Genomic DNA, 25432 nt, shown 5'->3' with positions numbered 1-25432 from the left:
AGAGAAAAGTGTGGTTAACAACCGATAATAGTAATGATGAAATGTACAGAGGTTAGCATATTAGGTCAAGCTATTTCTCTTGGTAGGGTCTCCTTTTCTTTTTTTTTTTTTTTTTGTTTTAGGTGTTTATTTTTTTTCGGATCTTGCTACCGTTACATTCAGCTTGGCACAGTGCAGAACTACTCGCACGATGACGACAGATGACGACAGACTGTGCAAAACAAAAACGAAACCGAAGCTACACATTTGAGTCACGCACGGTTTCGCTCGCCGAGGCTGCGCTCAAGACTGCGTTTGGTTTCGGTGGATAAGAATATTATCTTGCCTTCTGTAAATTCAATTTGTTGTGTTTTTTATTATATCCAGTAAGAGAAAAAGAGATAAGTCATGGTGAGAATTTGGGGGGGGGGGGAGTGGGTGGAGATGGTGGGGGGCTGGAGCTGTACAGGCCAGGAATATTTATATATATATATTTATAATTCAGAAACTCCTTCTTGGCTCCAAAGCAGCGACAAGGAGCCTGTTCGCTGTAATGGAATGACAGGTTGTTGGGGTGGGCAGGGGGCGTGATATTGGCTTCTTCTGTGGTGTTGTCCTTCCATCCCGCTGTTCTTCAGCTGCAGATAAACAGAAAGAAACAACACCATCCATCATGCAGCTGTTAAGTCAACGTGCCAAACCGACGTCTGCTCAAGTTAAAATTGAGGCAGATTTTTTATTGATGCCCATGCTGCTGTTTCACAAACAAGGAACATCTCACATTATGAATATTTTTTAGGAGGATGTACATGTGTACTCTAAAAACCAAACTGAGTGAAGCACTGGCTCTAGTCAGCCACTAGATGCAGTAACCATTAAAAAACATGAAGGTTTGGTTGTTTTTCACCTTCAGCTGAATCATCTGTTATATTATATAATGAGGGAATGCATCAGTAGATGCAGCATCTTGGATCTTTACAATCGGCAGAAAGGCTTTCCACAGTTGCAGTTCCTTTCAGTACATTAGGTGTAGCACGTTTACTCCATCTCTTATATGACACACTGTCTTTTCAGCCTCCTGAACACCAACAGTGGTGGGTCGCTTACTTCTTGTCTGGCTTGCCGCTGCCTCCTCCCCTGATGGACACCGTCTGGCTGTTCTGGTAGAAGCTTCCGCCGCTGCGGTTGATGTTGGGGTGGGTGGGAGATGCCACTGGCTGCTGCCCGGGCCGGATGGGTTTGGCTGGGGACAAGACGAAGACAAGTTTTTTTAAAACGTGAAATCTAATACCTGAGCTTAAGGGGATTTTAGGGGAGCTTTTCCTAGACTCACCCTTGTGTGCATCTAAATATCTACACAATACACAAGTTGCTCAGATGAATCCATACTAAAACTGACAGGAATGTATGTACATGGCAGAGGAAGTTTGAAAACTACCAGCAACTGTGGTGTGTCACAAAAATTTTTAGTTTTATTCCTTGAAAAACAAGGTAAACTGTATTTGTGGCTTTCACTACGAACCGATCTGGGCCGAATGTCCCCTCCTGGCCATGTTCTTGGCTCTGACGGCCTCCTTGATGCGGTCCACCTCTTGCTGGTAGCGCTTGCGGTCGCGGGCGGCGTTTTCCTTGGCCTCCTTCAGAGCAGACTCCAGGGCCTTGACCCGCTCAGCCGTAGCACGAAGACGCTTTTCCAGTTTAGGAAGCTCACAGCGCAGGTCTGCATTATCACGCACCAGCTGCAAAACAGTTCACGTCGTTTTAGATCGTCACTCAGAATTATGGAAATATTACAGTAATATTTAGAAATGTGCTTTTCTATGGTAATAAACTTAAAACTGAGGAACTACAATGGCAAGAAAACTAAGGAGAGGATGGTTGAGCGAACAGGAAAAATAGAATGGAATGAAAAGGGTGTAAAAACTACAAAGGAGATCAGTCAGAGGTAAGCAGTGTGAGATCCTAAAAGGACAGGCATGTGTAACTCTTACCTGTTTGTGAACCTTGGTGAGCTGCTCAAGATTGTTCTCAAGAAAGGAAATTTTCTGTTTCTGTGCAGCACTCCCACCTGTGTCATCTGAGTCCATCTCAGCGCTCTGCACAACAAATACAGACACAAATATTTTTTAAAAACTACAATAAAAAGGTAGGAGGGCTTATGATCACAGACTAAAATACAGCCCTGCCATCTGTTCACCTTTTTCACTCTGGTGGCCAGGTCCTGGACAAAGAGTTTCCTTAGGTTGTGCAGAGTCTGCAGCTCCTTGGCCTGGGGTGGGAAAGGACAAGTCCATTTTAAATTAATGTAAAAAAAAAAAAAAAACAGCAAGCAGCAAGGGAACGTAACTCCACTGGTTTAGGAGATACAGACCAAAATATTTACATTTGCTCAAGAAATATTTTTGTCTATCAGTGACTATCAGATATTTTAACTCACCACTGTCTCTTCCAGACCCTTCAGGTCCTGTCTGGCCTGCTCCCTTCTGTCCTGCATCACCCTGAACACCAACAAAAACATATTTAAAGCTTAAAAATACACATGGCATAACAATGATGGCGTATGAAATGATTAAAAGTAAAAAACTATTGCACATGTGTAAAGTAAACTGAGTGGATGACAGTGAAACATACGTAAGCTCATGTAGCTTGCGGCTCTTCTCCTGGTCGGTGGATTTCAGTTTCTCGTGCTCCACTCTGAGCCTCTCTTGCTCCAGCATGATTTTCTGGTTCAGACTGGGAGAAACAAAATACAGTACTGGTAAACAGAAGCCCCCCTTTTCCTGCTATTTCCGCCCTGCATTCATTTATCAAGGTATCTGCTACATCTCTGGCTCATCAACAGAGTCTATTTTGTTCTGACCTAATCAGTCACCAAACAGTTCCTCACTGTGTTACCTTCTGACTCCACATTCTGTTTCAACTGAATGCACATTTAATTAGGGAAGCAAATACTCAGTAAACACCAATTTCCTTGTGATTTTAAATGTCACTGCTTCTATTTAAATATTTATCCATGTGGTCTTTACTAGGGCAGCACTAACCAACAACAAAAGCCGTTACAAGTTACAGAAACTGAATTCTTACTCCTGCAGTTCAGTGATGAGTTTCTCCTTGTTGTCCAGCTCATCTCTCAGGCTGCTGATCTGCTTCTGGTGAGCTTCACGGTGGGAGTGGATCTGCTTCTCCACTGCTTCCTGAACACACAAACACACATACACAACACATTACACATTTTTTTTTTATCTGATAGGACGCTGGGATTTTAGAATTACTGGTAACAGAGCTAAGCTCTTTTTCTGGGATGAAAATTCAAAATTTTCTGAGGGTCGGAGTTTTCAAATGCCTGTTGATGGCAACACTAACTCCCAAAGCAGCAGAGTCTCTTGTGTCTACTGTTTAATGAGGCAGAGAGACATACCTTGACTTCATTGGCAGTCTGGATCTCATTCTCTTTCTCCATAGCATGGACTTTCTCTGTAAAACAGAGGAGGTGGTTATTAAATCATAGATCTGACCTTTCTCACTAAAAGAAAAGACGCCAAAATATGCTGACAGCAACAAACATATTTACTTTTTGCAGATTCAGCTTTTCCTAAACTCATCTTGCTACACCTTCCACCATGACACTGCAGTCTCACACACACTCTTTAGCACTTTCTCTGATCCAAGCCAGTTCAAATTCAGAACCAGTTCCTTAAACTCAGCTCAGCGAACAACGCAAATTTTGAGCTAGATAACTGTTGACATTACAGAGTTCCTGAGAGGCTGTTTAACTTCTATTGCAGGATTAACCACCTCAAACAGAAGTATTTAAGATGACTTGAAACGAGTGCTGGTTTCTCTGCTGCATCTCTTGCTCTGTCCTCAGACCTCAACATACCCTGAGCACTGAGCTTGACAAGTTCTTCATTGAGAGAGTCCACGTTCTCCTCCAGCTGCCTCTTCTTCTGCTCCACGTTCTGCAGGTACTCAGTCAGCGACTTGATTTTAGCCTCGTGCTGGAGACAGAAGAAACAATACAAACGTTGAGACGTACAATCCTTATGAGGACTGAGAAACAAAAATGATGGTTTCTGTATATACACACAGGGATCACTCAGGTGAACGTTTTCAGTTCATGACATTGTTTGTAGTGAGTTCTTATGTACCTGGGAGATGCGCAGCTGGCAGGCGGCCAGCTCCTTCTCGTTCTCATCCATCTTCTTGTTGCTCTCTGACTGGGTGCTCTCCAGCTGCTTGCAGCGTTTCACCATGCTCTTCACTTCCGACTTCATCTTGCTAATGTACAGACGGGCCACCGTGAACTCCTCGTCTATCAGACCGCTGCCACCCTCATGTTGCTAGAAAGACCAAAGAGGAGAGTTAAGACCATATAGAGGAAGAGGGGCAACAAAGACCAACAGGAAAGCAAAGCTGGATGGAGTGGATAGAGGGACGTTGGACAGGAGATCTAAATTTCTTCATGCATTCTCAGAAGCTGGCACTGGTACTGTGTTGCTATGGTAACAGTGCAGAAACCATCTCGGCACCTTGATGTCGTTGCTGCCCACTGCAATGCCGATCTCCGCTAAATCTTTGAGCAGTGACGACATCATCTCGGTCACCCTCTTCTTCTGGTGGTTGGACATCTCCTTCAGCTTCTGGAGCTCAGAGTCCAGAGACGACAGGATGGACTGAAGGAAAAGAGAAGATTTAAATATCAAATACACATAATAGTAATTAATGTATGTATGTGTCAGTAGGTCTCTTTTTAATCCCTACATGTTGTATGAGTCTCTGTTAACACAACCAAAGTAAAGGAAATGACATAAAGCATCACAGTGACTTTGGGCGTGCTGGTATCTGTGCCCGCCTCACCGATTTCTGGCTGAGCTCCTCGCTGATGGCCTCGAACTCCTTGGTCTTATCCTCCACCTCCTGGCTCTTCTGGTCATAATTGACAGCCAGCTCCTCCAGAGCCTGCAGCACCTCCTTCACCTCCTCCTTGGAGGCCTCGTTCTCTGCCTGCAGGCGGTTCAGCTCTGCCTGCAGGTTCTCATGATCACGGCGGGAGGAGGCTAGAAGCTGCACGCAGGGCAGAGAGGTATAATTATGCTACTTGCTTTCAAATCTATTAGTACGACGACAAAGATCAAAAGTTTATGCAGCACCTGCGCCCCCCCCCACATATTAGACCTCAAGCACTCACCTCCTCCTGGTCCAGCATCTGCTGCTTCAGCTTCTCTGCCAGCTGGCTCTGCTGGTTGATCTCCTCATCCTGTAAAGTGCCAAGAAACATCGAAACATTAGCATTCACACAGAGCACCGCGGGTCTCACTGTACAATGTGAAACTACTAAAGTCTTGGAATAAATAAAGGGATAACTGTTTAGTTTTCTGTATCAGGGATATTTGTATAGAGCCTTCCTTGACAGTCCTCATTCAGTTTATCACGAGCTCACATAACTGTGACAAAGCATCACCCCACTCGATAGTGACTGTTGAACAAAGACATCTGTTTCTCACCTTATCATCCAGCTGTTTGTAAAGCTTGGCCAGTTCAGCCTCACATTTGTCCTTCTCCACGTCGGTGAGGCGAACACCGGGCACATTGGGTGTGGACGCTGGCTTGTCGTTGAGTATGTTGTCCAGGGCCAGAACCTCGGCGTTGGCCTTCTCCTTGTCAAACTGCTCCTCAACTGGCACGCTCTCACCTGGGGTGGGAGATTACAGATTCTGCTCAGTATACGCAAAGAGCCTCATCTGTTCCTGATGCACTAATGTGAGGTGCTACCAAAACCAGCACCTCACATTATGAACATTAGCCATCACAATCTGTGGATGGGTATAGATGTAACAATAGAATAAGTCACAGTCTATTTCCTCACCATTCCTCCAGCGGTTGAGCTCGTTCTCCAGCCAGGTAACGGTGTTCCTCAGGGTCTTATTCTTCTCCTTCTCCCTCTCATACTTCTGCTTCCACTGTTCTGCTGTCAGCTCAATGTTCACAGTCACTGTGTTCTTGATAGTCTTTGCTCTGGATGTGGAAAAAATACATTTATTCCACTAAAAGGACTCTACTAAGAACATTTTATGCACCACCCTCATGTGACTCCTTAAACTACATTAGATTATTAACTAAATTTTTTTTTTTTTTTTTGTTAACAAGGGATCTCAAATTATTTCAGTAAAACAACAGCATTTATATGAAAAACTAAACAAAACACAAAGAGCAGTATGACTTTTTTTCCTGCTACTGGCCCACTAACCTTTGTCCGAACATGAGAGTGGATTTGGTTTCAGCCTCATTAAAGGAGGAAGGCGAGCAGCAGATAACAATGGTGGTTCGACAGTTACCACCCAGCGAGTCCTGCAGGATGCGGGTCATCTTGCTGTCTCGGTATGGGATGTAGGCCTGACAATCACACACAAGTGAATGAGAAGAATACTCAATATAAATTTAACTGTAATAATTCAGAAAATAGAGAAATGGATGAAAACTTTAGAATTTTTTTTCTTTGCTTCTGTTAATAGTTTAAATTACTGACAAAGCGCCCGTGACTGAGACATATAACACCAGTTACAGGTACAATACAGGGTTTCCCATAGTGTTTTATAGTGGTGGTGGGCCACCTCCCCTGGAACATAGATTACCTCTGCCAACATAATGAATAAATTAAAGCACTTAAACGCTGGGGAGTGGGATGAGAGGTGCGATTTCACGCAGCAAATTTCATATATTTAATAAGTGTTGCTTCTGTTTAGAGTGTCATCTTCAAGAAAACAATTTCCCGAGGGAAACCCTGTAATTGTGGGTCATTTGTCAAAACCACGTACGACGGACATCGGAGTTGGAAGGAAGAAGAAAACAAAAACAAGAAAGTGTGGTGTTCTCTGAGCCGGGATGATTCACTTAAAACATTCTGCTTCTGTCCTGAAACCAAAGAAGAGGCCTGCGGTCTCAACAGCCCTGAGCCAACAGGATGTGACGGCTTCGGTTGCAGCTCTCATGAGTTTAGTAAAGTTAGATGCCAGTTAAATCCTAACATGATACCTCAATATTCTATTATTATTGATAATAGTAGCCGAAATGTAGCAGTGTGCTATAATTCTTTAGACACCGCTATGCTCTGTCGGGAGTGAGACATCTCTGTACAATAGCTCATTTGTTTTAGACCATCACAAATATATCAACAGCTGTCCGCCTCAGGTTGTTTACAGAGCCGAGGGGCTCTAGAACAAACCAATCATTGATCAAAGTGAAAAGTGTGAAATCAGTATGAAACAGCTAAAGCAAAACATTGCTTGGAGGAAGGTTTTTATCTGCTGAAGTTATTTCTGCAGAAAAAAGGACCTCTAGTTGGATCAAAATATCGTACTTTCACAGTACGGTAACTGAAAAAGATGCTGTTCTTTTTCACATGTATTGCGAGCTCTGGGCTGTGCAGCTGGTAAACAGAACAGACTTCCCTTCTGTCTGCTACATCAACCGTAATGTCTGTAATTTCAAAATGCTATAAAAGCTTTTAGGAAAAAAAAATAGAAATCCACCTGAGGTCATAACAGATCCAACATTTGTTCAGCTGAATAAGCTAGATAATGATGGCAACAACAGATTTTGGCTCATTATGATCCACAGTAAAGATTAAAACCGTGTCATAGCAATCGCAATTAGGAAAACCTCAATTATCTCATAAGGCAGTTCACAGAAGAACACCACAACATACTCAACAAACGGAACGCCACGGTAACACCAGCAGGCAAATTTAGGCAACAGAGCTGAGTTTGATTTAAAGTAGAGTTACTGACCGTTCCCTCAGCCAGAGCAGAAATGACGTTTCCCAGGGATGACAGGGACTTGTTGATGTTCTTGGCTTCATCCAGCACAGCTCCCTCTGCTCCTGTTTTACTGACCTGAAAATCACAGACAATAACCTCAACAAGAGCCTGTGCAACTCAAAGATTAGGACAAAGAACAGACTGCAATCTGAGACTGGCCCAACTGAATTACAAGTAGACAATGAAGGGGAAATGCAGACCACAATGGCTTCTCACAAAACTACTCCTGGACTAGAATGAATATGCCTAATTTTACCAATATATTTAACAGACGGTTTACTTTCCCTTTGATTCTCCATACCTTTTCACTACCAGCCAGATCCACCAGGTAGAGTTTGCCACTGAGCTTCTGCTCTGTCTGAGTGTTCTCCTGTTTGACGTTTATCAGGAAGATACTGTGACTCCTGGAGCTGTGTTCATTCATGTCTGTGAGAGAAATAACATGCGATGTGATCAAAGCATATCAACCTTAAATGTAAAAACCCCAGCCCATGTGTTTATGACACTGATTATTGGATAAAAAAATAGAATGGTATCTTACTTGTAACTGCTACATGTCTGTTGGATTTGCCTTCATCGATTGTATCCATGACCTCCTCAGGGCTGCAGACAAACCTCTCAGTGCAACCCTTAAAAAAAACAAACACAAAAAACAAAACAAAGAAAAGCCATGAGGTTAGAATAATGGCCTTCTCTAACAGGTTTTACCAGATCTTTAACATGTCGCAGGAGGTTAGGTCTAACCTTGACGTAGGGTACTCTGTTTTTGTCTTCATGCACTGACAAATTGGTCTTCGACACTGGAAATAAAACAAAAAAAAGTGTTAAGGCAGATTGACTTTGAGCTATAAACACACAGCATGTTATGGTCTATCGTGGTATTAAAAAACAAAACATAAGGACAAAATCATTCGTTGTTAGGTTCCAGTAGTGTCCATATAGACATTTATAACTGACTATTAAACAAAATCAGTGCTTATACAGCTAACACCACCATCAATTATGTTCCTGACACAGATGCACATTAATTTTCTCCACGTTTAACAGGTTTTTAGCAATTGTCCTGTCACGTCTGTTACCACTGTATGGTACAATTATGAGATCTGAGAGATACAGCATTCAATCCTGTGTCACAGCCACTTACCATCCAAGAGGTCCCGGATCTTGTCTAAGTAGATTTCAAAATATGAAACCTGTAAACAGAAGAAGGACCTCATTATTTGGCAATCCAGCTAAGAGATGAGACCAGAAAATCAAATACACTTGGGGGTCGCCTTGTTAAGTGCAAATGACAGAACAGCGCCTCTGTAAAATTACATGGGTTTTGAAGAATACACAAACAACAAAAGACGCTATTAACGAACAGATAAGGAAAATCCACTGGGACAGCGCAACACCTTGCCCGTTCTGCTTACTTTGATATGAAACTCCAGGTTTTCATCCATAGAATAGATGTAGTTGAAAATGTCTTGAACTATCCTGGGGATGATGCCCATTGCATCTGTGTCATGGAGATTCCCCTGCAAAACGAGAACAAATGAACGTCATGTTATGACGTGAAGTGAAAATTTTCATTCAAAAACCAAGTTCATTCAAAAAAAGTGCTTAGAAGTAATCCTTACCTCCATGGTGTGTGTTTTACCAGATGACGTCTGTCCATATGCAAAAATTGTTCCATTGTATCCCTCAAGAACATCTACAGAACACCAAACAGAACATGTTGAAGCAAGGATTCAAAAGTAGGTATAAAAGGTATAAAAGTCTGGGGTCTCTACATAAAATGTCTGGGGTTAAAAACATGCTCATAAATACTAAAGTAAGACCCCACCTTTTACAATCTTCTGGGCGCAGGCGTTGTACACTTGTTCCTGTGTTGTATTTGACTGAAACACTCTGTCGAACATGTATGGTTTACCCTGGAATAAACAGAAGACGACAAGTGAGTGACAGCTACAATACCAAAACAAAACCCAGTATTGTGTAACTTCATTAAAAATAATGTTCTGTGACATGTTTTGCAAACAGATCTGTGTGTACTAGGTCCTTTCAAAAACTGACAAACACAAAAGCGTTTCAACATGAATTCAGTAGAGAATCTGATATGTGCTTCCTGAGAAAACCTTTGAGGCAGAGACAAGAGAACTCAAACTTTATGGAGAAATTCTCTTCCAACAAAGCCACTTTAAAATTGTATCTGTCTGTTGGATTATAATTAGTTTTAGTTTACATTTCCTTATTTTAATTTTTTTTTCCTTTTCTCTACGTTTTTGTATTTAAACTGCGAGTTGAAGTTGTTTAAAAAAGGAAACTATCCACTCTTCTTGTCCAGCAGGTTGTTATAGATGAACAGCATGAGCAGCAATAGCCTGTATAAAGAAACTCAAACATTAACAGACCATGTGGCCACAATACATAGGTCAGTCTTTCCACTAGAAAACAAGCTGTCAAACCTGATGTTCTCAATCTAATTCATCCTCTGCTGGTTGCCTTTTGGTTCACCTCTGAAAATTAGTATCCCTGTCCTCATACAGCTCCTCTCTGCCCATTTGAACTTCCCTCCAACAATCTCAGCACAGCATTTATAATGAACTAACTAGACCTTGAGCTTTTACCACTGGCTTAAGAGCCAGCCCGCTTCAAAGAAGCAGAGCGTAGCTGGTTGTGATATCCCATGGGCTAGACAAAACTTCAAAGCACAAATCCAACGAGATAGCAATCAATAGCTGAACTTAAAAAGGGAAACTGTAGGGTAATAAAACTGATGCTACAAGCAATTCTGAGGTTCAACTGAAATGGCTTGTCTTTGGAGGTTTGATGTCCCAGTTGACTCATCTCATCTCCGGCCTGATGGGTGGGGTTCTAGCAATGATGTATTAAGAGTTCAGAAAGAAGACAGCCCCATTCACATTCAGGTTCAGCGTCAACACTTGTAGGTGCGAGAGAAGGCTGAGAATGTGGGAAAGCACCTGGTGTCACCTCGCAGACGCCACTGATCGACGCTTACTCGTTTAGAACCAGTGGTACATGTAAACACATTCGTAACTCAAGGTGAAACCACAAATATCTCATTGTCTGATACTGAAAGCTACAGCACCTTTAGCAGTGCAAGAATTATCCAGGCTCCTACAGCTGAAACGCCTTCAATTTGCACCCTGGCTCATAATCCCCGCCTGACAGACGGTCACATCTAAGGCACAGCTCAGTGCAACACAGACCCGCAGCATCTTAAGGCTGAGACAATTCACTCCAGCTAGCTACATCCTGGCAATTAACCTTGCCCACAACAAGAGAACTGAGCCACTATAGGGCCTGCCAGAAGCTGTCAGCAAACAATAGCACAGCCCAGGTTTAAAGTCCTCATTGTTACTGCTGCTACTGGCCTCGTTACCTACACTTCTCTCTAATGGGATTACTTGCTGAAAATGTAATTACAGTGAAATGCATTGTTAAAGTATTAATAAGTGCTCAGTCATGTTCCTGCTTCCTGGTGGCTTTGTTATGATACTGCCCAAGGTAAGCCATTCAGGAGGGACAGAAACAAACAGTCCAATGCTATTCGGCATCATGTACATAAGTCTAGTTGTATGATGCACGAAATCTAATTGGATATGTGTTGCTAGGCAAAATAGGTCAGTCTTCCACAGATTATAGATCCACCACTATACTATCTAAAAGTAGCTCAGTCTTGTTCTTGCGGGGCATACAAGCCTACTATATGTAAACAGGAGATGTGACAGAAAAGCATGAGGGAATGACCTAATCTTGTGTGTGCACAACTGACAGGATAATGGATCCATGAATAATTCACCTGCTGCACAATCACACTACGCTGGCAAAGCTAGCCTGGCAAACTGAGCTAGTTACAACACCCACATCACTACATCTGGAAACTTCATCTTGCCCTCTTTCCAGACACAAACAAAATCTCTGGTGTAGGCAATCGGTGACCCTCCATGAATATGTGAGAGCATCAAAGCAGCAACACCAAGGCTTGCAAAAGAAAAGCTGCTTGTCAGGCATCTTTACATCATGAAGTGTGGTCAGCTCCACCACAGGCTGAGCAAAGAAGCACTGGTGCTGAGGCTTCAGCCCTAATAGAGGGTCCACGCCCTAGATTGTTTTAAAACGGATCAAAATATGAGCAATGTAATCAGTCACCCTGGATAAGAGCATCTACAAAACAAAGTACATCACATAATAATTACCCTCCCCACCAGGAGAGATCGCCCAGCGACCGGCCAACTCCCTGCTCTGATTGGTCGAACAGCTGGTAACCAGGAGAGAAAACACAGGGGGATTACCCAGGAGGCCTGAGCTGCTGCTTATGGGCACTGTAAGTGTTGTACAAAGCAGATGCACCAGCAGAGGCTACTAGGCTCCGGTCTGCAACACTTGTGGCTCTCACAATGTGCACTGGTATTTTGGCACTATGACTGACTGGCATTCTGAACTGGGCAGGGCCACATCATGCCTGAGGGACACAGACAGTACGCTTGCTATTAGTTAGAGGCCTAAAGTCAGTGTCAGCAAAACCATTCAAGAAGTCACCACAGCTATAATAGTCTTCTCTGTTTTGCATGACAGAAAATGAATAGTCCTGTTGTATTCTAAATTCACCGTCTAAATAAGTAGTTTAACTCTAAAGAGGATGTGATTCATATCCACTTAGAACTTCACGGATGGAAATCAAGATCAGTTTCTATTGCCTTGTAAAGTTATTTTCACAGGTGCGCATATTACGCAGACACCAAAGTCCACAAAGAGAAAGACATTTTGTTGGTAAGGAAACCTAATGTTTAACCATGATTTTTTTCAAAGGATATAGCATTGACTTTTGCACATTTAGCGTATACAAACTTGATATGTTTTGCCAGGCTTTTATGCTGTTATGTTTCTGAATTACCACAGTCATAGAGCAAATGAAAAAAACAACCCTTTCACTTTTGTGAATGATTTTCAATCCTACCATACAGATATGGTGCAGTGGCACGCAATGGCATGAGCCCAGGCTGTATAAACAGCGCCTTTTGAAAACATAAGTGTATAGTCCTACGATGACAAAGCATTAAGCACATCATTAGCAAACAGACCTCCGGGCAGACTCTTTGATAATTCAGTAAAGTGGAAGTAACATGGCACTGCATTAGTAAAGGCATTTCCTTCTTTTTGTCATAATTGACATTGTGCCCATGCAACTATCCTTATCAAGTGTTGAAAAACTCTGCATTACTGGAGAGGCAATTAACCCTAAGATAACAAACTTTGGTTTGATCCCAAACTCAACGACCTTCTACTAAACACTGATACAGTATTTAGTAAAAGGCCAACAGACTACCTCTGGCCCGCACATAATTTGACACTTCCACTGCCACTGATTTTATTTTGACATTACCATTGTCTGTGTTCCCTATCCTTTAATGGAAGCACATTTTCAGTCTGTGATATATTCAAGAATAATTTCCAATTCGTCAACTGAAGGGTTGGTTGTATAGCCAGCTGGTCAGCTAGCTAATGTTAGCTTTAATTAAGCTACAGTATTAAAACTAGCCAGCTAGCCAAGGCCGGCTAATCTGTCAACTACCAGCTGGCCTAGCCTGCTAGCCAACAGTCTGTTAGCCACTACTAAATCAAAGCTGGCTTACGCTTTATGCTGACGCAAACTGTTCACAATTAATAGCTTTATCGTTACAGATGCAGAGCTACTTATTAATTAATGTCGTAACAAAAATGCAGTGAATACAGTGCAGGATTGTCAGGCTAACGCTGGCGACATTTAACCCGTGCCAGGCGATGTGTTTGTGGCTTTGTTGAATGACAGCTCGCTAGCCATGACGGGGACACCGCGAATAGTGACATTTTTCGGTAACAGCAATTGGACTAGAAGTGTGGAACTGAACGCTGCTGCCGATTGTCCACGGACTGGAGACTGGATATGTAACAAGCTAAATATAACTGACTGTTTGGGTGGCGCCAGAAGTTGGCTGTAGCTTAGGGCCAACGGAACAACGCAACGGTGAACAGGTCAGCCCGTGCTAACGTTAGCTAACGAGCTAAGGTGCTAACTACCGTAGCTACAAGACAATCAAAAATGGCGTACTGCTGACTGTGCCAGTGGGCTCTGTCACATTGGTAGCTAAAGCCCCTCAGCAAAATAACTCACCCCGATGACAACGGTGTCTTCCCCTTGAAACTTGGGAATGTATCTGTCGCCTCTGGTCACCTCGGAGCTGTTCAGGGGCCTAAAACGGCACATCACTTTGATGGTGCACTCCGCCGGGTCGGCCATCTTCCACGGTTCACGAATGGAAATTCACCAATAAAATTAAAAATATATCCTGGATCCCAGGGGCGGCCGCGGGGGGCGAAAAGGGAGGCCGAGCCCCTCTGTCCCAATCTCAGGTTTCGGAAAGGGCGATAATCTGCCGGGCATTCAACAGAAATCCTTGTTTTCCTCTCAATCGGTTCCCCCTCCTGTTAGGAAGCCATGATACCGGTGGATCAGCGGCTGGCCACCTCACCCCTCCTGCTGCTGTGGATGTGGATCACCATGACGTCACCCCGGCGCTCCCCTCCTCTCTGTTGTTGTACAGCTCGATAAAGCAGTGCATTAAAGTTCGGGTATTTCTGTCATTTTTTTAACAGGTTATTATTCTTCTCTTAGCAATTCTGCACAGGCCAAAATAAATAAAAAAGTGAAAATATTAACTGAACATTGGAATTCGTAAATTAAAAAACCTCAGATCCCTATCTTACAGAGAGTAGACTCGTTTCATTTTAGTCATCCAGGCAGTAGTCAGAATATCACACATTTGCACAAATAGGACTGCAAATGGAATATAAATCATAGACAGACAAAAGATACCACCCAAAGGTGGTGGTAAATTGATTGTTCACTGCTAAGCTGCTACACACCTGAGGCCATGAAATAACAGGAACTTGGAGTCCAGTGTTTAATAGCATCCCTACAATTAATGGTCAGCCTACGGTACCAACCTACCACAGCTGTCAGTGTGACTCAGGTCTCTTGAGAAACCAACAAAACCAATTAACAAGTTCACACAAAATAAACAAATTACAGCACTTCAAATCACACAACTGATGAAAAGTTGCCTTTACCTATACATGACAAAATAGACAACAAAATGAAAGTTTTTACACTGAAAAGGAACCAAACTAAATTTAGTTTGAGACAGTGTGAGCAAAAACACAAAAACATCATATCAATTCTCTGGCAAAATAAGAAAGCACATTTATTCAAGCTAACTTAATCCATTTCAAACCATTTCTTATGTTATTGCTTTTTTGTTGGTTACAAGTAGTATTTTTAGACTACATTTGTCATGAGCTTTAAAAAATTAAACACAGCAGTGTAACAATGTAAAAATCCTCCATTAAAGGTCGTGCAGTGAATAAAAGTAATAAAGTAAAAGTAAAAGTACTCCTTATAGTAGTTGCATGGCCCCTTTCTGTATTATATTGTTGTATAATATAATATTGAATTATTTTTGTTGTCGCATTAATGTGTAAGAAGCTTTTTAATGCTGTAGCCATTGGATTTGGGGCAGTTTTATTTTTTATTTTACGGAGTGTTGGAAACTCCATTTTATGAAAATGTCTTGTGGTTTTTAGTCATATGTTTTGTGATTAAAATCCTTATTTGAAAAGGACCTTGCAGCTATAACTGTCAAGTCATTGTAATGAAGTAAATGTATATAAGTATATACCGCCACTGGGAAATTAGAATAAATGTATTTAGTTAACTTACCTCTGTGTGTCAAACAGAACAGTCACATATAGGGAGAAACTGTGGAAAACACGTCTGCAGTTATTTGTCATGCTTTAAAACCTCTATAACCCCACTTCACTTTTTCATGTCCATCATTACAAAGGCATGTTTTGTGGACAAGGTTTGTTAAAACCCATAAAACTCCTACTCAACAGCCCAGAATTTTTAAGGATACCAAATATGCTACACTGAATTGCTGGAAAATATGTGTGAAATTAAACACAAGATGACTAGAGTTTTCCATTTGATGTGCAGCCATAAAAAACTGCCTCTTAGATTTGAGTGTTTCACTTAGTATTAGTGGCTTCAGCGAAGCATCGGGGTAAGTTGACACAGCTTATGACGTTCCACAGTGTGGGAGACATGTTTTATCTACTGTATGTCGCTCTAAGGGAAATTTAAGGAAAATATTATTAACGCTGGTGCTGCTGTTACACCCAGAAGAGGATATAACCGTGGCCTGTGACTCAGCTGTCTTTGAGAGAGTATGCTGTGGGAGCTGCAGCTGTGAGACCTCCTCCTAAATGAAAATGCATAATGTCTGACCTCACTCAACAGATGCCATAATGGAGCAAAAGCCATGACAAACCACTAGCGGCTGAACACATTTTCTGGCCACTCCCTGAAACACTGAAGGATATCCTTTTTCATGTTGGAGTGCTTTGCTAATCCAAATACCAGTTCTACTGGCCCACTACTTGTGTGTTCACCGAGGGAGCAAAAGGGTGTGGTGCTGCTGTGTGAGCTAACAAGGTAGTCTGGTTGTCAGTGAGAAGCAATTCCACAAAGACCACATTGTCTACTGTTCAGCGTAGCCTAAAGAATAAAAGGAAGGACTATTCAGTAATATGAGCTGGTTTCATATTTACTTCTTTACACATTTGACTACTTTGCTTTAGAATGAGAATAAAGGCTGAGGTGTAAATTAATGGTACTGAGCTGTTTATTTGAGACCGCCCCCCCATCTTGTGTACTAAAGGGCTCAGCATCCATCTAAGCCTATTAGCTGACAGCTGTGTCTTAGTTATTGTAGTCTTGTATTGTGTTGATTTGCTTTTGTTGTTAATGCATCAGGCTGCAGGCATGGATTTGGTTGGAGAATCAGTGATAATAAGTGAGTGATCAGAGTCCTCTTCTCCAGTTTCCCTTCTCAGTCTTCAACAGGATGGAAAAGGATGGACAATTCAGGATTCAACATCTCCCCTGGGTTCTGCAAACAAAAAAACCCAACATCAGCCCTTAAAACCGGAATCACTGGTTTTGTGTGTAATCTATGTGCCGATTGCTGGCTTGAGGGCAGTGTAGTCAAATTAAGAAAAGACACACTATAAAAGCATCAATCGATCAGTTTTTGGTACTTTGGAAAAACAGAAACACACAAGGAATTAAGTCCTTGAACTTGAGATGAACAGAGAAAGAAGAAAAACAGAAAATCAGATGAAGGTTGGAGACAGAGAACAGTGGGCCAGTAAAACTGAATATATTCTGGTTGTTGCAGGAAATGTGGTTGGTTTGGGTAACGTGTGGAGATTTCCTTACCTCTGCTACAAGAATGGCGGAGGTGAATCATACAAATTTGGTATTTAGTAGAACTGCATTATTTTGGGTAGAGGGTTGAGGATTGGCAATTAAAGGATATCACTGATCTAATTTGTCATTTCCATGACAACACATGCCTCTGTATTCACTACAGGAGCCTTTCTGTTGCCCTATGGTCTGTTAGCTGTGGTGTGTGGGATACCTCTGTTCCTGCTGGAGACTTCGATTGGTCAGTACACCCAGGAAGGATTCATCACCTGTTGGAGGAAACTGTGTCCACTGGCACAAGGTGAGTTGATGTGTGCTCAGATAAAAACTTAAGTCAGCAGAAGAGAAAAAAAAACATCAGTGTTACACTGTTCGAGTTATTATAATGACACCAACTTTAGATATGGAACTGTTTTTGTCCAAAAGTCAACCAACCAAGTCAATCAGCTCAAAGAAATTTCTCACCTTGATCTGAAGACCTAAATCATTATTGTCCTGGAAAATGTAAACAAATTTTTCCTGAATTTTAGGAATAGGATATGGACATTTGGTGATGAAACTTTATGACTTCAGCTACATTGTAATCCAAGCCTGGGCTCTCTACTACCTGGTGTTTTCATTCACGTCCCAGCTCCCTTGGGCCAGTTGTGACAACACCTGGAATACAGGTAAATGTAATATTGTGGAATTTATTTTCTAAAGCTCACCAAAAGGTTATATGAATAAGGCATGACAGTAGCCAAAGTGAGATACTTGGAAAAGCAGAAATGATAGAGACTGGGTGTTTGTGAGTATATAGTACATGTAGTAAATATATCATAAAATATAAGACAGTAAAACTCAGATGTGATTGCAATTAACCTGTACCATCAAACCATTTTGGGGAGATTCACAATGTAAAGGCAAACATCTTGTATTAACATGTATAAGAGTAATTCCTCAAAGTCACCATCATCATTTGGTTGTTCCCTAAACCAGTTAACTGTATGGGTCTTCAGATTTTGGATCCTCCTTCACTAAATATGACGGCAAATCAGACCATGCTGACCAACACCAATTCTGCTGCTACTGAGTTCTGGGAGTGAGTCCAAATTCATTTTCTGTTGATGACTTTTCATGCATTGAAGGTTACTACATACTGGTGACCCACTGGAGATGTTAACTGTTATAACAACCTGACCAACCATGATCTTTACCTTTTAGTCACCAACTAGTGTAGTAAACTTATAAAAGTTTGAAACTTTAAATTTCTCCTGTTCTCAGACGGCGAGTGCTGGCCATGTCAGGTGGGATTGAAGAGCTGGGCAGTGTAAGATGGGAGCTGGCCTTGTGTCTTCTGGTCAGCTGGGCATTCTGCTACTTCAGTATCCGGAAAGGTGTCAGATCCTCTGGAAAGGTCAGTGGAAATATTTTTATATGAAGTGTTATACTTATCACCATTAATTCTAGTTACATTGAAAAAGATTGGGATTTTTTTTTTAAAGGTGGCATACTTCACAGCCACTTTCCCCTACGTGATGCTCCTGATACTGCTCATCAGGGGACTGACTCTACCTGGAGCATGGGAAGGAATCTACTTTTACCTGTACCCAGACTTGAACCGTCTTGTTAACCTTGAGGTATTTTCTTATGATACTATTACCATGTACAGTACATTGAATCATTTCAAGATGCAGTAGAGAAAAGATCATCTAGACCGGTTGACAATCCACAAAATGACAAATTTCCCATCTTGCTGAAGACATGTACAGTACTATTTTTGCTGCAGCAAGCAATAGTTCCTAATAAACTCCTGGATATAGTATATACTATACACTATACACTATACTATACTATACTGTGAGTAATATACTTTTTTGTCACATGACAGGTCTGGCTAGAGGCAGGATCTCAAATATGCTTCTCCTACAGTGTGGCTATAGGAACTCTAAATGTTTTGGGCAGCCATAATAAGTACAACAACAACTGTTACAAGTAAGTTACAAATATAAAAACAAATGTACTGAAACTACAAAATATGTTAAATAATCACTTCACTTTATACCACTGCTGGATACTAATGCAGAGGCGGTTTGTGTTTCTGTGGCCTCCAGAGACTGCTTTTTGCTCTGTCTGTTGAACAGTGGGACCAGTTTTGTTGCGGGATTTGTCGTCTTCTCTGTACTTGGATTCATGGCTCAGAAACAGGGTGTTATTGTCGACCATGTAGCTGAACCAGGTAAACACGAAATGACATTCAGATTGAAAGTTCAGATTTAGGTCTAAACACAGAGAGAGTAAATAAATACTCACCTAAAGTTGCTTTCTTGCCAATGTCCAATTCATAGGTCCAGGTTTGGCCTTCATTGCTTACCCTCAGGCTGCAGCTATGATGCCTTTGCCACAGTTCTGGACTGTCTGCTTTTTCCTGATGCTCATTTTCCTCAGTATTGACACTCATGTAAGATGTTGCTCTGTATTACATGATAAATAATAACTGTTGTGTTGTGGCCACAAAAATGTAATTGTTTGCTTGTTTTATTTTGTCTCCAGTTTGTGACAGTTGAGTGTGTTATCAGCTCAGTAACCGACTTGTTTCCGAAGCTCTTGCGTGTACCAAGAAGGTCTGAAATCTTTGTTCTCCTCACCTGTTTCTTCTCCTTCCTCATACACCTGACATTGGTTACTGAGGTAAACAAAAGCATTTCCACAGAAGCACCTTCAAACTCTTCAAACTCTTGTCATTAAATGTTTCTAAAACTATTTCTCGTGTTCTAATCTCTTCCTGCTGTAGGGAGGGATTTACATCTTCCACCTCATTGATTATTATGGCTGTACCAGAGCTTGTAATTATTTCATGGCTTTATCTGAGTGTCTGGCTCTGGCCTGGAGTTTTGGTAAGAAAAAACATTTACACTCTAACTCGTTTTCATGAAATACTGTGACTATTTGTACAGCATCAATCTATGCATGTGTTTGTGTTTCCAATAATCAGTTATGAGGTTATTCTTTTTTCATATTGCCTCAAGTGAAAAGGTAGGAGGAATAAAAATAAAGTTTTGTTGAGTGTTTTTTATGATTTGAGTGGTTGCATTACCTGAATGTAACCAACAGTTTGCCTCAGATTGTTTATCCAGTCACACTGATCACAGTCAGCGGCAGAGTACTGCAACATAAATAATTAAAAAAAAAAAAACTTAGAGTGACTTGTGTGGTCTAATGTATATGAATTTCTGAGGTGCTGACAGTCTTATTAACAAGATTGAGGACATGACAGGACAGAGACCATCTGTTTTCTTCAAACTGTGCTGGAAATACATCATTCCTCTGCTGTCACTGGTGAGTCAAATAAGCTTTAACAGAAACTTCTGTGTTGCTCTAATTTGAAAACTAAGAGTCAGCATCAACACTAACAGGTCGGTCCGGCTGTACATGGACACATTGGTGCTGAGGACAATAATGAATGTTATTACTTTTGTACACATTGGCTCATAAAACAAAGAATAAGAGGACAGGATAAAAGTTATGACAATACATTGTGAGGGGAACATGAATGTCTGTACACCTAGAGCAGTGCTGCTATACACTGTATTCTGAAGAAATAAAAGCTTTTATGCCCTGCCACAGTCCTGCAACAGCAGACTAGACTTGCTGATATTTGTGCTAAATAACTAAAGCTTTAGGGTCTGTGTACTTACACATTTCTAAGTTAAACTCTTCATTCTGTTTTTCCCAATTAAACCATAAAAATTCCCCAAACCTTTACAGATTTCCTTTATCCTTTACCTGGTTGGTTACACACACCTCAAGATTAATGACTGGTACGTTTACCCCAGCTGGGCATATGCACTAGGATGGACCATGACTCTCTCCTCTGTTCTCATGGTGCCCCTGTGGGCAGCTGGACAGATGTGTTTGACATCAGGAACCTTCAGACAGGTCAGTGGTAAAAGACTTTTCTGCAACTCTGGATGCCTCAAAAAAGAGCTTGACATCTTATGATCTGTGGCCACACACCAATGGGTGCTCTCCAAAGTCACTTAACAAAGTGCATCTATACCAGATGGGTCTACTTTCTGGGGTCTGGAAGATCGCTCTGACCCGGTGTTGGCTGGAACTGAAGCCCATGTGATCATATTTAGTGGTGTGGGTAGTCAGGCATGGTGTATACTACTTGTTCTGACTTCATTCAAAACCTTTGGTATGGTCTGAGGGAGATGGGTGTCTTACACCTAAACTGCAGCTTTGGGGCCCAAAATGTCCCATGCGAGTGTCGTAATAAATTAATGTTTAAACTTACTCACTCATCATGTTCTTTTCTGTGTGCCAGCGTTTGTACAACCTTTGTCGTCCTGTTGAAGATCCAGCCTGGCGGAGAGGAAATACGGGAGAGGAGGGGACGACTGTGGAGCTGAGGACATCTGCAGTGACAGCTTAATATTACCTGAAAAGTCACATTAACTACACACTTTAATCATTAGGTCAGTTATAAAATAAATAAAAATGATTTTTCTCACTTTCTATGTAGCAACATCCCCAAACGTCCACAGTTATCTCAGTTATCATTCATTCAAGAGTCACTGTGTAGTTTCTCCTGTCAGATTCTATTTCCACCACATATTCTTCTTTAGTTCAGTCACTGACCAAGCTCTTGCTGTCGCATGTTTGACCTCCACTGCCAAATATTCGTTTTGCAAAATAATACATCCAGTTAACTTTTTGTTCCCACGAAAAAAACATGGGGTTCCATACAGCTTTTGAAAACACCATTTATATAAAGCAATAACTAGGACTTTAACAATTCAATTACGGGTGTATTCCTGTAAAGTAAAATGGAAAGTTCTTCTGTTTCCATCTTGCGGGGTATCTACTAGTTGTCACTGTCAAATTACAAAATAGAAATGTTAAGGTTTGTTTTGCATGTTAACACTCTATCTATAACTTTGTTATCCTGATTGTCCATACTGTAATGTAATTTTACAATGTTGGTCATCCATTGCATGTCAGGTTTCCTGCAGTTTTCCTTCTCCATTAGAAGAGTTTTGAATTTGCATTTTTCCTTTTCCAAATCAACCTTGAGGCAAATTTTTGATTTGTAATATGAGCTGTATAAATAAAATTTACTTAATACCAAAACCAAAGAAAAAAAGGTTTCATCCTAATTAAATCATGTGCATCTGGGTCTTTGAATTACACTGTTTATTGCTGAGACATAGATAACAAAAGCAGAAAAATGGGTAAACGAAAATGAAATAGTTCAACTTTCACAAAGCTTCAAATTGGAAGCCAATCAGAATTAGCAAGTGTCTGGTCATGGCCACAGTGAGATGATGAAGATATCTGAACATCTGAATTTTACAAAGGTAGAGTCGGGAAAACCTAAGTTGGGAACCTTTCTCTTAGTTGCAGCATTTGACTTGGGGCAGTGCTCATGATAAAAACACTAACTTCATAAAACAATGTAAATAGTGGAGAGAACACCTCAGGCACAGTTACACACAAATAGTCAGAGGACTTCATGAAAATGATTACTTCTTTGCTTTGCAAACATTCAACCCAGAGCCACACACTCAGACATAAATCCTACAACACTGACAGCTAATATATCAAATAAACTTAGTTTCATGGCCATAGTTTAATCACCTACATCAGAGGTACAGTATGAGTAAGATGGATGAACAGATGAAAAGAGTTTTGCCTCAAGGATCCTTGTAGTAGTTGTTCTGGAGCCTTTGATCATACCACATGATCTTCATCAGAGGAGGCAAAGTTTACCCAGTTGTCACAGGATTGTAGATGTTAACTTTTTGTCCTCCTCATCTGTTCATCCTTCTTCCTCATTCATCTGACCCTGGTCACTGAGGTAAAGAAAATAATTACATAAAAGCACATTTTAACTTAAAAGCTCATTGGTCTCATGTCATGTTAGTAAATGTTTTTGTATTATTCATTTGTCTTTGTCTGTTCTAGGGAGGCATTTACATATTCCAGCTAATTGATTATTACAGTTGTACCAGAGCCTGCCAGGACTTTATGGCTGTATTTCAATGCCTGGCTGTGGGCTGGATTTTTGGTGAGTAAAAAAAATCATCAGTACAAGCATTTGTTACCTTCATTAGAGCTGCTGCAGAGTCACGGTTGAACAATATTGTTTTTGAATATACTGATGTTATTCAGGTGAACATATAGTTGGTTAAAAAGAATTAACTCCAGAAGTTTGCCAAGAAACAGAGGACTGGAGCTGGATCTGCAGTTTCCAAAGTGAGCAATGCCCATGTCAGACTTTGTAAGTAGACAGGTTTTTCCACAGCTGTTCTATGAGTTTAGGGGGAAATACATAACTGCTGAAAGGTCACTCCTGTTCCCTGAGAGACGGAGTAGAAGGTGGATTAAAATAGTCTGGTAGGAACGGGATCTACAACATGTGGACCACTTACTTCTTGCTGATGGCAACTTTGATTTTATCCTCAGTCACCATAATAAAAGATGCTCAGTGGAGATTTATGGACAAGATGATCCCTTGGAGTTGCTATAATTCATGTTAGTGCCTTTCCATGAATTGGTGACAATTCTTCACATTTAAGAAGTAAATTAAAAAGTGAACTGGAAACAATCCAGAGGACTAGACCTCACAAGGAAAGTTACCAGTGTACTGCTTTCCATAAATGTCCAAAATCCAGTAGTACAATCGAGAGAAACCGTCATGAACAGTCTGAACTTCCCTCAGATGCCGACCATTTCTGTAACATCATCGAGGACATGGCAGGACAGAGACCGTCTGTTTTCTTTAAACTGTGCTGGAAATACATCATCCCTCTGCTGTCAACGGTGAGTCAGAGACCATGAACACACTGAACAGCTCGGCCCTCTCTGCTGGCCAACAGTGACTTCACATGCTTTCTTTAACTTCAGCAGTTTCCTCACTATGTAAATGTGACTTTCTGTTTCACTGTCTGTGCAGTTCAGTTAAATTTGGTTGAGCTGATGTTTACCTTCCAGTTTCATTCCAGTTGCATTACAAGCCTTCGATAGCTCAGTGGTAGAGCGGAGGACTGTAGGAGAGTTACTGCTGACATCCTTAGGTCGCTGGTTCAACTCCGGCTCGAAGGAAGAGTCTTTTATGGGTGTAGGTGTCTCAACCCCCCTACTCATCCTGTGGGGTGGCTCTGGTGGTGGGTGGTAGGGTGGGTTGTCTACTGATTGCAGGGGTAGGCGGTTCAATCATCCTGTCCGTGTGCCCAGGTGTCCTTGGGCAAAACATTGAAAATGCCTGTCAAACGAATAACATAAGTAAAGGTGATGAAGTTGTTTGCAGTTTAAATCCAGTGTTACACATAATTTACCAACATTCAGTACTGTATTCAGGCCTGTTGTTGTTTTAGCATTGTTTTTATTTATTTTTTAAGTGAATGACTCATTGTGCTACGCCCCGAGTCTTTGCTTTACGATTCTCATCTTCACAGGTTTACTTCATCACGTACCTGGTTGAGTACAAACACCTAAAGATCAACGACTGGTACGTTTACCCTGACTGGGCGTACGTGCTTGGATGGACCATGACTCTCTCCTCTATTCTCATGGTGCCACTATGGGCAGCCGGACAGATGTGTCTGACATCTGGAACCTTCAGACAGGTCAGTGCTCAGAGAGGAGTTTCGGCTCGTGTACCATGTGAGAATAAACACCAGTCAACAAAAAATAAACAAACAATATCCTTAAAACCTCCACAAAAGATTTTCTCCTGAGATAGTTGGCTGACCAACAGCTTTTCAGCGCTGAGTCAGCAGGGATTTGAGTCCATGCAAACATCCAAATCCTCTGATGTGCTCTGTGGGTAAAAACATTACTGTGGAAACTCAGTCACCTTGTTTTTTTTTTTTTTTCCTCCCGTGTTCCAGGGCTTGTTCATCCTTTGTCGTCCAGTCGAAGCTCCAGCCGGGCAGAAGGAAAATGGAAAACAGAGGGAGGAGGGGGCGACTGTTGAACTGCGGACACCTGCAGCAACTGCTTGAAATACATGACCTGCAATGTAACAGTACTACACAGTTCAGCTGTCGTATAAACTTCAGTGGCAATTCAGTGAAAACAGCCTCCTCTTAAGAAAAAGGCCAAACAATCTGTGATTTATTCGACTTTTTTCAAACAAGCAATCTGGAGATGTGATCTCAGTACCTGGGGATTTGTTATGAGGATTTCCCGATAGTGTATAGAGGAAGTGATTAGTCAGATTTAAAAAGTTGGACATTGCTAATGAGAATAATCATCAGTTGCTTCCTTAGCTCTTATAATACTGTGGAGAGTATATCATCTCAAACTGAATTCCTGTCAGCGTCCTACCATTTTA

At 41.4% G+C, this 25432-nt stretch overlaps 2 protein-coding genes and 1 non-coding gene across 3 annotated transcripts; 2 read left to right on the top strand and 1 right to left on the bottom strand.

The window, feature by feature from the left end:
* Positions 1-98: 98 nt before the first annotated feature.
* Positions 99-14302, bottom strand: LOC121192786 (kinesin-1 heavy chain). The gene is made up of 26 exons (XM_041054670.1): positions 13957-14302; positions 9625-9712; positions 9419-9492; positions 9212-9316; positions 8941-8989; positions 8541-8596; positions 8338-8425; positions 8098-8222; positions 7767-7871; positions 6227-6372; positions 5846-5994; positions 5484-5671; positions 5168-5236; positions 4837-5043; positions 4509-4652; positions 4128-4319; positions 3860-3977; positions 3398-3453; positions 3064-3173; positions 2611-2712; positions 2417-2477; positions 2177-2248; positions 1971-2075; positions 1502-1718; positions 1087-1222; positions 99-617 (listed from the first exon to the last, which is right to left on the bottom strand). Exons 1-26 carry the CDS (start codon positions 14080-14082, stop codon positions 614-616), a joined length of 2892 nt encoding a protein of 963 aa, XP_040910604.1. The 5' UTR covers positions 14083-14302; the 3' UTR covers positions 99-613.
* A 2684-nt stretch (positions 14303-16986) lies between these two features.
* LOC121192876 (sodium- and chloride-dependent GABA transporter 3-like) lies at positions 16987-25100 on the top strand. The gene is made up of 14 exons (XM_041054823.1): positions 16987-17143; positions 17276-17410; positions 17640-17777; positions 18088-18190; positions 18373-18505; positions 18594-18728; positions 18980-19083; positions 19203-19327; positions 19437-19549; positions 19642-19779; positions 23059-23161; positions 23816-23916; positions 24552-24722; positions 24987-25100. Exons 1-14 carry the CDS (start codon positions 16987-16989, stop codon positions 25098-25100), a joined length of 1770 nt encoding a protein of 589 aa, XP_040910757.1.
* Positions 24111-24198, top strand: trnay-gua. Its single transcript is given in 2 exon segments — positions 24111-24146; positions 24163-24198. It is a non-coding gene; the product is annotated as a tRNA-Tyr (tRNA).
* Positions 25101-25432: the final 332 nt, after the last annotated feature.

This window comes from Toxotes jaculatrix, chromosome 14, assembly GCF_017976425.1.
Source record: "Toxotes jaculatrix isolate fToxJac2 chromosome 14, fToxJac2.pri, whole genome shotgun sequence".
Classification (NCBI taxonomy): Eukaryota; Metazoa; Chordata; class Actinopteri; family Toxotidae; genus Toxotes; species Toxotes jaculatrix.
Note: the sequence above shows the minus strand (reverse complement) of the source record. Positions and strands in the feature narration are given on the sequence as shown.

Coding starts and splice junctions, on each gene's coding strand:
- LOC121192786 (XM_041054670.1), bottom strand. CDS start 14,082: ATGGCCGACCCGGCGGAGTGCACCATCAAAGTGATGTGCCGTTTTAGG. Junction 6,373..7,766: donor CTGCTCTGGCTGAGGGAACG/GTCAGTAACTCT, acceptor TGTGATTGTCAG/GCCTACATCCCATACCGAGA. Junction 5,672..5,845: donor GCTCAACCGCTGGAGGAATG/GTGAGGAAATAG, acceptor CTCCCACCCCAG/GTGAGAGCGTGCCAGTTGAG.
- LOC121192876 (XM_041054823.1), top strand. CDS start 16,987: ATGAACAGAGAAAGAAGAAAAACAGAAAATCAGATGAAGGTTGGAGAC. Junction 18,729..18,979: donor ACCGTCTTGTTAACCTTGAG/GTATTTTCTTAT, acceptor GTCACATGACAG/GTCTGGCTAGAGGCAGGATC. Junction 19,328..19,436: donor CGACCATGTAGCTGAACCAG/GTAAACACGAAA, acceptor TCCAATTCATAG/GTCCAGGTTTGGCCTTCATT.